The sequence below is a fragment of the Echinops telfairi genome, unplaced genomic scaffold (assembly GCF_000313985.2).
Source record: "Echinops telfairi isolate 266 unplaced genomic scaffold, ASM31398v2 ScPeMD7_7469;HRSCAF=8507_1, whole genome shotgun sequence".
Lineage (NCBI taxonomy): Eukaryota > Metazoa > Chordata > Mammalia > Afrosoricida > Tenrecidae > Echinops > Echinops telfairi.
In genome coordinates, this window is record NW_022111373.1 from 66,179,304 (window position 1) to 66,194,928 (window position 15,625).

The 15,625-nt window shown below is 38.2% G+C and overlaps 1 protein-coding gene across 2 annotated transcripts in view; it reads left to right on the forward strand.

Annotated features, from left to right (window-relative positions):
• EDIL3 (EGF like repeats and discoidin domains 3) overlaps positions 1–13,722 on the forward strand; it is a 593,234-nt gene extending 579,512 nt beyond the window's left edge. For both annotated transcript variants that reach the window (XM_045285334.1, XM_045285335.1), the window contains one exon: positions 10,807–13,722. In XM_045285334.1, coding sequence (XP_045141269.1) covers positions 10,807–10,956 — 150 coding nt within the window. In that variant the 3' untranslated portion in view covers positions 10,957–13,722. The remainder of the gene's footprint in view (positions 1–10,806) is intronic.
• The last annotated feature ends 1,903 nt before the right edge of the window (positions 13,723–15,625 follow it).

A 15,625-nucleotide genomic window follows, 5' to 3' on the forward strand; every position in this document is an offset into this window, starting at 1 on the left:
TAGTCCTCAAAACAAATGGGGGTTATCTGTCCCCAGACCCTTCCTTCCTTAGCAGGCAACATTGGATCTCATCTCATCCTTACATCAGCATGGAACTCCCCCAGTGAACTGGGATCACCGACATCACATGTGCCTGATTTCCAGGGTGGAGAAGTTGATGTGGAGGGACGAGTCCGCTTTTCTCTTCTCTTCTAAGATGTCCAGGTCCTCAAAAGTACACTCAAGGTGGTGTGATTCCCTCGTCTGTGTCAAGATTTCAAACCTCCGAAGGACCCAAGAAAGAATCTTTAAAAACAAGCACAGCTACCCGCCCCTGCCCCCAAATCGGTATATAAATACTAGCCAACTGGATTTCAAGGCGTTTATTCTCCTAGAAAACCTAAAAGAATATTTGACCACTGGAAATGGACAGATACAATGTGATTCTTCCATTGCCAAAGTAGGAAACAAATGCACAAGTGTGTGTGTGTGTGTGTGTGTGTGTCTTTGTGTGCCTGTGTATTATAGAAATTTTCCTAGTTGTGTTTTGGGGAAAGAAAAACTGGCTAATAGAGCAACAAATTGCAAGTCATGCCTTAAGAATTCTAGGTAAAAATCAAATTGGAGATTTAATTGTTCTTAATCAGGATTTAATCAGAGATCCACATACAGGAGCGTGACATAAAGTCAAAGCCAATCACTGAAATGCAGAATTCCCCAAAGCCAAAGGTCTCCTGTTTTACATAGTTAGCAGAAGTAGAAACACTTAGAGCCCCTAGAAACCTGAGAGCAACAATGGGAGAAGAAATACTTTTCATGGAGAAAGTATGTATTTCTTTTAATGGTGTAAAATGATTCATGCCCTAGTGAAGATAGCCTATGGAACTTGTCCCTTAGTTTTTCTTTTAACTTCCCCCAAGAAGCGAAAAGATTTTATAACTGAGCCTTTGAAGTTAAACCTTTGGAAAGTAGCTTGAAAGCCTCATATAAGTTCAGTGAGGGAACTTTGGAAGCAGAGATCTCTGAAGCAAACAGATATGTATTTTTAAAGGGCTTTCTTTTCACCATGTTGAAAGAAACAGATAAAAATTGCTATAAAGTGTGAATATGGTCCCAGAATTATTTCTATATGTCACATACCCTCTGTCAGAAAATCTAACTGCAGTATCTCAGGGAATTTCAAATTAATCCTAAATAGATAGCCACAGGAGTACTCCACAAAGAATTTATAAATCTTTGCCAAGGTGACTTAAAAGAAATCCAGAAAAATACAGATATTTGTTACCGATATTTGAAACAACACAAATAATGTTAGTCACTAGATGTATTTACCTGGCTATGCCCAAGGCAATAGCTGTCATCTAGAAATTAAATGGAAAGAGGAAGTAAATAGGATAGAACAAGAGTAACTGGAAATTTTATGAACAGTTACAGAACACGGTCAAATGCTCTGAAAATCTTAGAAACAGCAGCAGACCGTTTGCAGAGGCAGTGCCATGATTCCCCCGTCCAGTCAGAAGGCAGTCACATATGACTGGGGCACAGCTGATTTCTCAAAGAGAGGCCTCAGTAATAGAGATCTATTGATAAGGAGTGCCACCTTCTGATGGGGCATAACGGAAAATGAGAGGAAAAAACTATTAATAATCAAACGTGGACTATACAAAGTCCGACTCTAGGGAAATTAGAAGTCTTCAAAAATTAAATGGAACACATACGTATCCGTGTTCTAGGCATTAGTGAACTGAAATAGACTAGTATTGGCTATTTAAAATCAGACAATCTGGCTATATCAGAAGAGAGAATTTCAAAAGGAATGATGTCAAAGTCATCATCAAAATGACCATTTTAAGATCCCTATTTATGATAGGATACTATCCATATCCATATAAGGAAATCCAGTTAATATGCCTATTGATAAATCTATACACCAACCATCATTTAAGCTGGTAAGGAAAATTTGGGTTGTGCCAACTTCTTCAGTGTGAGACGGATCAAACATTCAATCAAGCTGCATTGATAGTTATTGGCAATTGGAATTCAAAAGTTGGAAACGAAGAAGAAAGATCAATAGTTGGAAAATACGGCCCGATAATAAAAACAACACGTAAAAAAAATGGCAGAATTATGAACTACCAATGACTTCATTGAAAATACATTGTTTCCACCATATAAACATCAACTATACAAGTGAATCAAATTGATTGCATCTGGGGAAGAGGCTATGAAGAAGCTCGATATCAGAAATCAAAAGGAGGCTAAGGGCTGACTGTGGGACAGACCATAATTGTTCTTATGTAACTTTGGGTTGAAGCTCAAGAAAATTAAAACAAGGTAATAAGAGCCAAAATACAATCTTGAATTTCAAGAATACAGCAAGACGAGGGGGTACCCCCCAAAACTGATGTTTTTTCAAAGCTATCTCATTAATTTTTTTGACAAAACAACTTTATCACCTTCAAAGTACTCTTGATTATACTCAATACACTTGTCAAATCTGCGATTCCATTCTTGGACACCTTTTTCAAATGCATCTCTTTGGATGACTGACAGCAACTCCCTCATTTTTTTTTTCTTCACCTCTTCTACATTGTCAAATTGCTGCCCTTTCATGTCCCTCTTCATTTGTAGAAATAAACAGTAGTTGAGAGTGAGGTCAGGTGAGTCGGGTGCATGGGGCAAGAGAGGCCTACTGTTTTTTGTCAAAAACTGGCACACTGAGATGGCTGCGTGAACAGGTGCATTGTCATGGTGGCAAAACCAGTTCCCCGTCTGCCACAAATCAGGCCTTTTTTTGTCACACACTGTTACACAATCTTTGCAGAACCTTTAAATAGAAAGCTTGATTAACAGTCTGACCTGGTGGAATGAACTCCAAATGCACTACATGTTGACATTTTTGTCTGTTCGAATGCACATCCAGAACAAGGTTTGTCATCCAGAGGGATGAATAACAGAAATGTAGGTAAAGGGAGACCACGAATGGTGTGAGATATGAAAACAATAGTAATTTATAATTTATCGGGGTTCTATGAGGGTGGGGGAAGGGAGGGAATAAAGAGGTGCTGATACTAAGGGCTCAAGCAGAACAAAAATATTTTGGAATGATGCTGGCAACCTATGTACAAATGTGCTTCATACAAATGATGTATGGATTGTTATAAGAGTTGTAAGAGCCCCCAGTAAAATGATTTATTACTTAAAAAATGACAGGCAAGAGAGAAAAGATCAAAGTGGATGTCAGAAGAGACTGCGAAACTTGCTTTTCATCGTAGTGTAAATGAAGCAAATGGAAGAAATGCTAAAATAAAAGAGCAGAGGAGCCAAGAAGACAAACTAGTGTGACGAAACATGTAAAGACCTAAGATTTGAAAACAAACAATGAAAAACAAGCTCAGCATATCTCAAGCAAAAAGAACCGAAGAAAAAAAATTACAAACCGCAGGTTACAATATTTGAAAGATTATTTGGGGGGAAATATTGAATGGTACCGGAAATATCAAAAAACGATGGACTGAATATATAGAATATTGTATCAAAAAGATCTATTGGCCTTCAATCATTTCAAAAGCTAGCGTATGATCAAGAACCAATGATACTGAAGGAAGAAGTCAAAACTGCATGGAAAGAACTAGCCAAAACCAAGGCTCCAGGAATTGATGGAAACCCGATGGAAATGTTTCAACATGCTGTTAAAGCACTGGAGGTACTCACTTATACCAAGAAATCTGGAAGATAACTGCTTGGTCAACTGACTGGAAGAAATTGAGATTTTTACTCTTTCCAACGAATGATGGCCCAACAAAATCTAGAAATTATCTCACAATATCATTAATCTCACATGCAAGTAAAGGTTTGCTGAAGATCACTCAATAATGGTTGCAGCAGTACATTGACAGGGAGCAATCCGAATTCAAGCTGGAGTCAGATAATGATTCAGAAGGAGCTATATCATTGCTGGTGTCGAATGGATCTTGACTGAAATGACAGAATACCAAAAAGATGTTTTCTTGTGTTTTGTTGACTGTGCAAAAGTATCTCATTGTGTGGAGCCTAAAAAATATGGACAATGTTGGGGAGAATGGACATTCCAGAACACTTCTTGTGCTCGTGGATCGAGAGGCATTTGTGTCTGAGGCATTTCAACTTAGACAGGGAAATGTTAAACCCCTGACAAGGTTGGATCTGGCTTCTTCACTTGCAGGTTTGGAAGGTAATAATTCTATTCAAGTAACATCCATCTAGAAAACACAGAGCTAGCTTCATGTTAATGAGTATTTTTGTTTCAATAATGCTGAGATCCCTATAATGAAAAATGCTCTGCCCATTCATGTTTTCTGTGGACCCACGATCAATATAGACATTTGTCATCACAGTCTTACAATCTACTGTGAAACACATGTACACACACCTTTCAGGATGTGATTCTCAATATGTACTACTTTCAAAGAAACTCTAGAATACTGGAATTTATCTGGATTCTACTAGTTTCTTGGGGTTTTTTTTTTAACAACTTAAAGGATGTATTTATATATATAAACTACGTTCATTGCTCTGTTTAATTGGCTTACTGAAACACTTTAGCAAAACTATTAGGAATGATACATCAGACATTTACTCGTGAAATGGTTTAAGGATGCTGGGAAATTTTCCTAGAAAATTGAGTTCACTGAGCAATAGCTAGAGCCAAGGTCTGTTAATATAAACAAAACACAACAACAACAAAAAGTCCCAAAACTTTTGGTCTCTCTCTCCGTCTTCTTCCCCCGCCCTCCCCCACTCCCAATCACTGTCAGAAACTTCAATCATGCAAAAGTTTAAATTTAATTTTGGTTTATATCACTAACTGAAAATGTTTTTAAAACTTTCAATACAAAATTTGTTTTCAAATTAGCCATTTAAGTTATTGGGAAACTATTCATAGAATGAGAAAGAAAGTTTCCATTATAAAATTACATTCAAAAGGAAAATTTGTACAATTGACTACCTTTTCTGTGAAAACTTTAATTCACTTTAAAACATTAATTCATGTTGCAAAGCTGAAATTGTTGCAGTCCTCAGTGTGCAAACAATGCTGAAACTGGCTATATAAAAATGTGGGTTATAATGTTTAATTAGAGACTAATTAAAGTCATATTAGTCACTGAAAAATATCAAATTTTATATTCACACAACCTATAAATTGTTAACTTATGAACCAGATAAATTCTATTTTCCACAAAATTTTCACTATTTTTAAAAAAAGCTTGTAATTTTAGTTATATAATAGTGAAAATATCCTGAGTTAGAAAATATCATGAATTCAATACAATTCAATGAAATTCAATGACATGGGGATACACCTAAACTTCTTTACCCATTATTTACCTGTTATACGTATTAAAATGGGTAAAACCCTAGTTTAAAATAAAGTTTGTGAAAATAGTCTATTTAACTATAAAACCAATTATGAAACAACACATACTATACATTTTGAAAATATTAATCCCATACTCCATTGATAAAATCATGATATCCACAACAAAGATGCCTTCTACATTTTGAGCTGTCCAAACATAGCTGTATACTATGTCCAATAAATACCACACTCTAATCCAGTCATAAACCAGACACTCCTCAATGGAATGTAATCAAGATAATGACCAACTAGAAAATCATTTCACCTGAGGAATGTTTGAAGAAAGCAGGAATGTTAGCTTGGTGACTGTTTAATGCCTGAGCAACAGAAGATATTTTAGATAACTGGGACCTCCTAAAAGTTAACTGCTTGTGACCATTAATAGACTTTACCAAAAGAGAAACAGCAGACTGGGGAAATTCTTCAGCACCAACTTACGTGATTTGATCTAATTTCTAAATTTCAATGATTCAACAGCAATGGGCAGCAAAGTCCATGAATAAACATAACTACCAAAAATGACATTCTCAGATTCAAACTATACATTAAATGATTCTATCATCAGTCATGTTGTTGTTTTTAATGATTCTATCATCAGTCATGTTGTTGTTTTTAAAGATCATTTTATTGGGGGCTTTTACAGCTCTTATAACAACCCATACACCAATTATATCAAGCATATTTGTACATATGTTGCCATCATTATTTTCTAAACAATTACTTTCTATTTGAGCCCTTGGTATCAGCTCCTCTCCCCCCCCACCCCCCTGTGACCCCTGGATAAATTATAAAATATCATTACTGTCCTATCTTACACTGACTGCTATTTCCCTTCCCCCATGGTTTCTGTTGTCCCCCCCCCAGCGGGTGTGGGAGGGGTATGGTTACATATGGATCATTGTCTCGGTCCACCCGATCCACCACCACCCCACCCCACCCCCGCCCCCTGCCAACCTCTCGCCCCTTTCCACCTGCGCTCCTGGTATCACTCCCATCTCTGTTCCTGAGGGTTTTATCTGACCTGGATTCCGAGTGTCTAGAGCTCTTATCTGCACCAGTGTACATGCTCAGGTCTAGCCAGATGTGAGGTCAGCAGTTGAAAACCACCAGCTGCTCCTTGGGAAAAGAATGCGGCTTTCTAATCCAGTACAGATTCCATCTTGGAAACCCACCGGGCAGTGCCACCAAACATTAGGATCGGTAGATGGAAATTTCAAGGTATGTAAATACATAGCTATTCATTTTTATCAAGGCTTTCCACAAATAGGTTTAAAGTTCCTCATCAGTAATGGTCAAAAGGGAAGTCGCATTTCATTGAATGTGTAGATTTAGATAAATGCAGGGTTGACACACACAAACCAGCGATTGCAAACACTGTTCTTATGAACATCTTTATTGATACTGGATAAAGGGTGCATAATGGAGATGTATATGAAAGCAAAAGACTCTAAACTTTCAACCAAGACACACAGATGTATGCATGCAGGTACACACCCACCCACCGGTACACACAGAGCTCAGAACATGGATTTTTATCTTTGCCTATGTTTCCTCAAGCGTGTCAGGTCGCATACACTGGGACAATCACTGAGGTCTCCTAACAACAGCTTCAGTCTTTTACGTTTTGATAGTAAATAAGATACATGTTGCTCTAAAGTGAACCTGGGAAAGCACCTTTTCAAAAATCTTACCTACTTTATACTGTCCTAAAAATACTCACTTTGCAGTGTCAGACCAGGTAAAGCATAGAAGTGGCATTCTGCGCCAGGGTCTTCCTCGTGCTAGGGATGAGAAAATAGCACATGGACCGCATGTTTGCACAGCAAGAAAAGATGCCATGCTGGATGGGCAATTATGTGATATTTGTTCTGTGCTGTCATTACTGAGAGACTTTGAAAATAAAAATATATTCTCAGTGCTCTCAGATGATGAGTTGGTTGACTTCTGTGTAGCGTTGAGCTGTTTCTTTGTGAGATTTTTATTTTTAAATCATCTTGCCTTGGGAAACTTCATTCAGTTGAAAAACAGCACCCGAATGTAGATGAAGTTGAGACGTTCAGTCAGAAATTTCATAGATGTGTGCAATTTCAGACCTGATAGAGCTTCTGGATGCGTGTCCTCCATTATATCCATAACTAATAATTCAGCTAATGATTTGTGGGTTGATAATTCATTATTGAAACTGAGGCAGAAACCTGTTTCTTCCTGTAGTTCCTTCCCAAGATGGAATGGGAGGTATAATACCACGTTTTTGGGCTGTTGTAGCTCTGCTGATAAAGTTAGTGACTTTAATCCAGATTATTTCGAAGATATACATGAAATTCTATAGCAGGTCTACAAAATTAGATTTTAGAGTCTCTGCTAAATTGTAATACCACAAGCTCAGTGAAGCATTTGAATTCAGCATCGTATGTCAGAGAGGATGTCAGGAAGCCAGCGCATTTACTCTTCTATTTTCCCCTGTTGCAGTGGCCATACTTGAACTCTCAAAAGTATTTTATATAAAGGTGCTTTTGCTCTGACAGACATCGCTGCTCGGTAACATTTCAGTCTAGCATCAGTTTCTCCTCCATCAGGACAGGCCCCAGCACCACAAGAGATTAAATTCTTATTAAATGAACATGAAATGACTCAGGTATGCCAGGATGAGTTCTAGACTTAGCGCCGCTCAGTCTTCCCTTCTATACCAAATATTTATTCAGCAATAGCTTTGAGATATATTTTATGTCAAGTTGAAAAATGATTCCCCACCAAATGGGGATGGTACTTTGCATTTGCCCTCAATTGAACATAATCTTTCTGTGGAACCAGCAGAAAAATGACTCTAGCTCACTCCTGCCTTCTATTCAACAGTGCCCCTGTCCCTGATACTTTGGAGGAGAATATCTTCATTTTGCTATTTTCAGGAACCCTCTTGTGAAATCAAATTGAATTATTCTAAAACATTACCTTTAATTTCAAATGTCTGAAAATCCTGAGTCAGTTATTCCTCCGTATACAAGTGAAGTTTTCTTTTTGGTTTTGGTGGTGGTAGGGTTTTTATTTTGGGGTCTCCCTCTAACCAGATAGTCAGGTTCTGATATCAAAAAACAAAATTTTTCAAATTATGCCCCATAACTGGAAAAGGAAAACTTTAAAGAGATCTTCATTATTTTAGCTGCACTAACACATTATTGTAAATGTGAAACAGCTGGAAATGTCCAAAATGAAAAATAAAGAATTTATAGAAAGAAAATGGTGAAGTGTGTAGGTAAAGACTAAATATTATAAATGCATCAATTCCTCACACAGTAAGTTATAATTTAATTTAATATAATTTAATGTAATTCCTAAACAGGAGCTCAATGACTTTATTTTGCTGGTTTTTCGGATGCAGGCACTTGTCAGACTTATTCTGAGGACCTTTGGGGAGTAATGTGCATAAAAGCTTCCACAGCAAACATTTTTCAACAAAAGTAGTACAAAGGGGACTGTCTAGGCAATGCAATACATACATATATACATACATAGTATTATTAGGCCCAATGGCAGCAGTGTTCTACAGATTTCTAACAGAAAACAAAAAACAAGTTGTTTTACGTTTGCAGAATTGACTGGGCTGTCACTCTTGAAGTGGGGAAACCGTGTTCTCTCTATGAAAAGAAGTGAACAGAGGATAGTGATAGAACGTGTGAATCTCCACCCGGTACCACCGGCCCTTCCATATTTCCTAGCTGCTTTGTAGTTAGGAGGAGTGCTGGGGGCAGGTGTGGTTAGCACGGGGCTGCTGACTCCAAGGCCAGCAGTTGGAAACCAGCTACTCCGCAAGAGAAAGCAAGGCTGCGCTCTCTACTGCTCGAGTCACACAGCGTCTCACAAACGGGCAGGGACAGGGTCGCTGTGAGTTGGAATCGACTTGCTAGCAATGAGTGAGTGAGTTTCTACTTGAGTGAAAGTCATATACAGTGAACCCTCTTTTATCACCGTTAATCGGTTCTAGACCCTACCGTGATAAATGAAATTCCGCGAAGTAGGATTCCTTATTTGTAAATCAAATATTTTCGTAGTTAGAGCATAGAGGACATGAAAAACACCCTTTAGTCACCATTACACTCATATTACCCAATTTATTAAACGAAAAAGGGAAAATACAGTAAAACATTTTGGACGTTACAATTATCATTTATTATTTATTATATTATTTATGGCATCTAGTTTACAGTATTACATATTTCACATACAGTATTATTATACATAGTTCTTACAAATACTGTAATCAATAGCCTATGAAATGACTTAAGGGATGTACTCTACAGGTGGGTCGCTGTCTTTTTCCTCTGAAGGAGCGGGTGTAGGCAGTGGGTGCTGTTACGCAAAAACCGCGATAGAGTGAAGCCGGCGGAAGTTGAAGCGCGAAGTGGCGAAGGTTCACTGTAATGGCCTTAGTGTAACCTGAATTGATTTCAGCGGGTTCTGTTCCGTAACACACCCAACACAACCTACCCACCCTTTATCCTCTTGCCCCGGCAAACACAAAGGCCACAGGTTCCAGATGTTGGCTTGTGATTTGCAAACAGCCTGAATCTTTGGGTCACTCCTCGGAAGAGAGCATATTCAACAAGCTGCCTGGTCAATTTCAAGGTGACAACAGAAGCAAAATAAACAATATTAGTTCAATTAAAAGAGAGAAGAGCATGGATCTTTACCAGAATAAAAACAAACCCGCTGCCATTGCCTTGATTCTAACTCCTGGGAACCCTGTAGGACTGAGTAGAATGGCCTCCAAAGGGTTTGCAAAGTCCACTGACCGCCTTGTCCTTCTGCAGCAGGACCTCCGGGAGGTTTCGGTTGCCAGCCTTTTGTTTCCCACCATATCACTTTAACCGCTGTACTACCATACTGCTGCCTGTCTGACACCAAAAGATGGTTGTCTCAACCCTCTACATATGGATTCACAGCCTTATTTTAAAATGATAATTAAAAAGAAGTTACAGTATAATTTGAAGAAGAGGAAAGTGGGTAGTTTGGAGAAAAATGATCCCAACAGATCACTTGTATTGTTTGGTTTGGTTTGAGTGTGTCTCAGAGGTGCTATGTCAACACCCTCTTGCAACTGTGTCACGTGCTTTTCCATTTTTCAGCATATGAAACCCAGGATTGAGGAACTGATAGGGACAGCAAGTAGAATAAGGGGTTCCGGAGAAGAGTGGGGGGTTATCATGGTGGGAGGGGTGGTGAAAGGGAGACGATGTTAAGGGGTCCATGCAAAAAAGAATGTTTTGAAACTGATGGTGGTATAGCCATTGCATAATTCTCCTGGACGTGATTGAATTACAGAATTATATGATACATGTATTAAATCCCACCTCAACAAAAAATAGTAAATAGATTTCTTAAAAAAAAAAAAAAAGGTGATCTGATGGGTATTCTTCGTTTGTTTTCTTTCTTAGGTTTTCCAGGGAAACTTTGACAATGACACCCACAGAAAAAATGTTATCGACCCTCCCATCTACGCCCGGCACCTACGAATCCTTCCTTGGTCCTGGTACGGGAGGATCACGCTTCGGTCAGAGCTGCTGGGATGCACAGAGGAGGAGTGAGGATCTATCCCTGAAAGTCTTCCTGGAATGGACTGTGCAAACTGTAGAAAAATGAATGGATTATCCCCCCACCTTTTTTTCACGAGAGAGTACTCAGTTTATGGTAGGCCACTGTCTTTAAGGAGGTCTAAAGCTCGCCTTTTCAATGTTTCCATTTTACTTTAATTTTTATTACTTTTCTCGTTGCTTTCTGAGTAATTCATACTGGTTGAAATATGTTGGGGGAAGAAAGTGCCATTCTATTTAGAGCAAGAGTGAAGAGAAATCTCATCTTTATTAAATAGCCACTAGAGTTGATAGAGCTTTTACAATCAATATTCAACCAGTTCTTACAAAAGGAATACATGTTAGCAATAGTTGTTTTTCTTTTATTTTCCCTTCTGTAATGACTCTACATTACCCTAATTGTTTCCCTGTGCCTACCAAACAAATCATATTTGTAATAAGATTTTGAAATGAATCTCTAATATGCAGTACATATATAATTACCTTCTTTTTACTTTCTTATTTCTAATCAAAGATCATTGACTTATTTTTATTTTAGTTCCCTTCCATATTCTTTGTATTTTATATTGCTTGAATAAGGCTATTTACTTTTCAATTTAATTTCCTGAGTTACTTGCCTAAAAAGGGGGCTGTGATAATTTGTATATGTGGCGCATAATTGAATCTTTGTAGATTGATCTGTATTTATTGATCCGTAGATTGAATTGGCAATTTTATATTTGAAGGAAGGGATATACCTGTGTAAATTCTAAATACTTCCTTTATAGAGAATCACATACTATCTTCTGGCAAAATTAAAAGCAACCAGAAATATGAATTTTGTCCCTTTTAAACTAAATCCAAGCCTTTGTTTCATGGTCTTTACATAGCCTTTTCTTTAAAATAGTAGAACCATTTATTCCTTGTAATTTTTTAAACAGCAAATATTAACATAGTGCTGCATAACTTGGCCAAACATACTCATAGTTACTTTGTTCATCTTTGAATTTCCTGTGAAACTAAAAATTTATGGAGATTTGAAATTGGTTTCCCAGGAAGGCACATTGCGTAGTTATCTGTGAACAGAGAAGTATGTAGTAGTGACGAAGTAGTGTACCATTTTCACGTTAAAAATTGATGTCTGTTTATTTGGCTTCAAAGGTCCCGAGAAAACAAGCAATCATCATAACAATTTGGAAGTTTCATTGACAAATCACTCAAATGCAAGCTCGCACCATCTCCACAGAAGTCCTCAACATCTAATTTATGCATTTTACAAGTATTTATTTAAAAGACTTAGACACAGAATTATCAGAATTTTAAATAATGGGTACTGGGAAAGAAAGTGTAGTTTATGCACGAAATGTTGAGGTCATGTGCAACACTGCTACATGCCTTTGGTTCGGGTTTGTAGTTTTTTGTGCTGCATAACAAAAGCCTCTAGACGGTTACTGTCTTGTCTGCCCCTGTGTTAACGGCATTTCTTAATGATGTATATATGGAGTGGTCTTCAATCAGAGTGAAGGATTTGAAGAGAAAGTCCATCATAATGACAGTTTTTGAATAAGGGAAAATTGGCTAGTTTTAAGGTGACTAGTTTGTCCTACCCCATACCCTTGATGCTCTAACTGTGAAATTATTGGTTTGAAGCATCTAAAATGCTAATTATTTTCAGCACCTCTCAAAAATAGAACTGTTGTGTCTTCGATGTAGTCTTTTTTTGGAAAACTAAAATTAGGAATTTAGAATGTTTTATAGTAGACTATTTATAGATTCATGCTACAAATAATTACTTAGGTCCCAAACTGTACAAACATTCAAAGTCTAGCCAATAGTCCTAATTCTTTTTCAAAGTTTAAAATCACGTTACTGTCCCTTCGAAGTTCTAACCTCTTTCTTTTGCAGGTCACCCTCTAAAGGAAGGCTTACAAATCATGAGTAATGGTTTGTGATGACTCACTTTTTCAAAATTACTCATGCCTTCATCAGCTACTTTGAATATTTTTATTGACAGCTTTTGCAAAAGGGATTATTTTCCAAGGAAGTTGCTTAAGATTCTAGTCGTTATTAAGGAATAAATGTAAACTGCTTTCTCTTGCTCGTGTACTTTTTCTGCTCTATATACTACTTACCAGTATGGCAGGTCCCATGGAGCAATGATTTTGTCCTAAGACTTTCCAAAATTGCTGATAACAAAGGCACTCCCACATGTAGGAAAATTGAAAAATGCCAAGTACTTGGTAGCATTTGTGTCATTTTTGTCATCTGTTACACCAAGCTCTGCAAATGCATTCTATTTAAATTCACACAGAGCCAAGTACAATCTAACGAGCAGAACACAGAGAAGAAAGACCTAAGCTGAATCACTGTAATATGCTCATCTTATCATCTAAGATATTCACTTCAAACATCTTAGTTTTATTTATGGTCTAGTAAAATTGCTTATCAGAGTTATAAATTCTTATTTTAGGATTGGCTTTCTCATTCAGAATGACTTCCAAAGGGGTAGTGTGAATTTTGAAGACATGGGGTACTAATGATTGTCTCTGTGCTAGTCAACAAAGTATGAAGTATAACACCCAATGCTGGTGTCTGATGTGTCAGTAAGGACAAAAACAACTAAGACTCAAATAACCTTTGCAACCTTTCATGCTGTGTAATATTCCAATGTGGTTTTTTTTTCTTTGTATCTATATATACACTTAAATCATGTAGGATGTTGTAAAATCAGTATGACCTTGTCTAATCTTTGAACTTCAAATAAAAATTTTGAAAATCTGAGATCCTTTTGAAGCAGTTGTAATTAAACAGATTTGTAACAATACACAAATTGTCTGAACATGAATGCCCACTGCTCTTGATGACATCTTGTATTATTTCCTTTTAGAAGGCAGTTACACACACGCAGAAAAAAGAAAAGACATTATAATATGCAATACCAACTTCCCCAAGTTATTATAATGTATGCCTTCCTCCCATTTCTTTTTTTAAAAAATAATTTTATTGGGGGCTCGTACAACTCTCATCACAATCCATCCAAGCACATTTGTACATATGCTGCCATCATCATTCTCAAAACATTTGCTTTCTACTTGGGCCCTTGGTATCAGCTCCTCATTTCCCCACTCCCTCCCTGCTCCCCCTCCCCCTGCCCATGAACCCTTGATAATTTATAAATTATTATTATTTTGTCATATCTGACACCATCCAACATCTCCCTTCCCCCACTTCCCCATTGTCCGTCGCCCAGGGAGGAGGTTATATGTAGATCCTTGTAATCTGTTCCCCCTTTCTACCCCACATTCCCTCTACCCTCCCGGTATTGCCACTCTTACCACTGATCCTGAGGGGTTCATCTGTCCTGGATTCCCTGTGTTTCCAGTTCCTATCTGTACCAATGTACATCCTCCAGTCCAGCCAGATTTGTAAGGTAGAATTGGGATCAAGATAGTGAGGAGGAGGAAGCATTCAAGAACCAGAGGAAAATTGTATGTTTCATCATTGCTACACTGCACCCTGACTGGCTCATCTCTTCCCTGAGACCCTTCTGCAAGGGGATGTCCAATTTCCCACAGATGGGCCCTGGGTCCCCACTCCACACTCCCCCTCATTCACAATGCTATGATTTTTTTTTTTGTTCTCTGATGCCTGATACCTGATCCCTTCGATTCCTTGTGATCGCACAGGCTGGTGTGCTTCTTCCATGTGAGCTTTGTTGTTTCTCATTTAGATGGCTCGTTGTTTATCTTCCAGCCAATAAGACCCCAGATCTACATCTTTTGACAGCTGTTCACCATCAGCTTTCTTCACCGCATTTGCTTATACACCCACTTTGTCTTCAGCGATCATGTCAGGGTAGGCTGGTGTGCTTCTTCCGTGTGGGCTTTGTTGTTTCTCAGCTAGATGGCCACTTGTTTATCTTCAGGCCTTTAAGACCTCAGATGCTATATCTTTTGGTAGCCGGCACCATCAGCTTTCTTCAGCACATTTGCTTATGCACCTGTTGTCTTCAGCGATCGTGCCAGGAAGGTGAGCACTCAGACTGCCAAATTGTTAGAACAAAGTGTTCTTGTGTTGAGGGAGTACTTGATTAGGGGCCCACTGTCCATCTGTTTCCTTAATACTAAACCTATAAATATATGTACATAGGTCTATTTCTGCCTCATTGTATATAAATATATTTACATCTGTATATGCCGGTACTTAGATCTCTATAACCACCCTTTCCTCCTAGTTCTTTCCTTTATGTCTTTGTACTTTCCTCTTGTCCTACTATCATGATCAGCCTTCACTTGGGTTTCAGGAATTCCTCTCAGTTACATTGCCCTTGATCCAGCCCTACCAGACCTCTTACACCCTCCTTGCCACTGATTTTGGATCACTTGTTGTTCCCTTGTCCCTGGGTTTGTTAACACCCACTTCCTTTCACCAGCCTCCCTTTCTCCCATGTCCCCTGGAATTGTCATCCCATTGTTCTCTCTTCTGGCTTCTTTATCCCACCTATCCCTTCCAGGTAGACATGCTATGTACTGTCACAAGACTGCGTACAACGAAGCAACAATAGAAAGTATGGTGCAAGATATGACAAAATAATAATTTATAAATTATCAAGGTTTCATGAGGGAGGGGGCAGCGGGGAGGGAAGGGAAAACTTTAGGAGCTGATGCCAGGGGCTTAAGTGGAG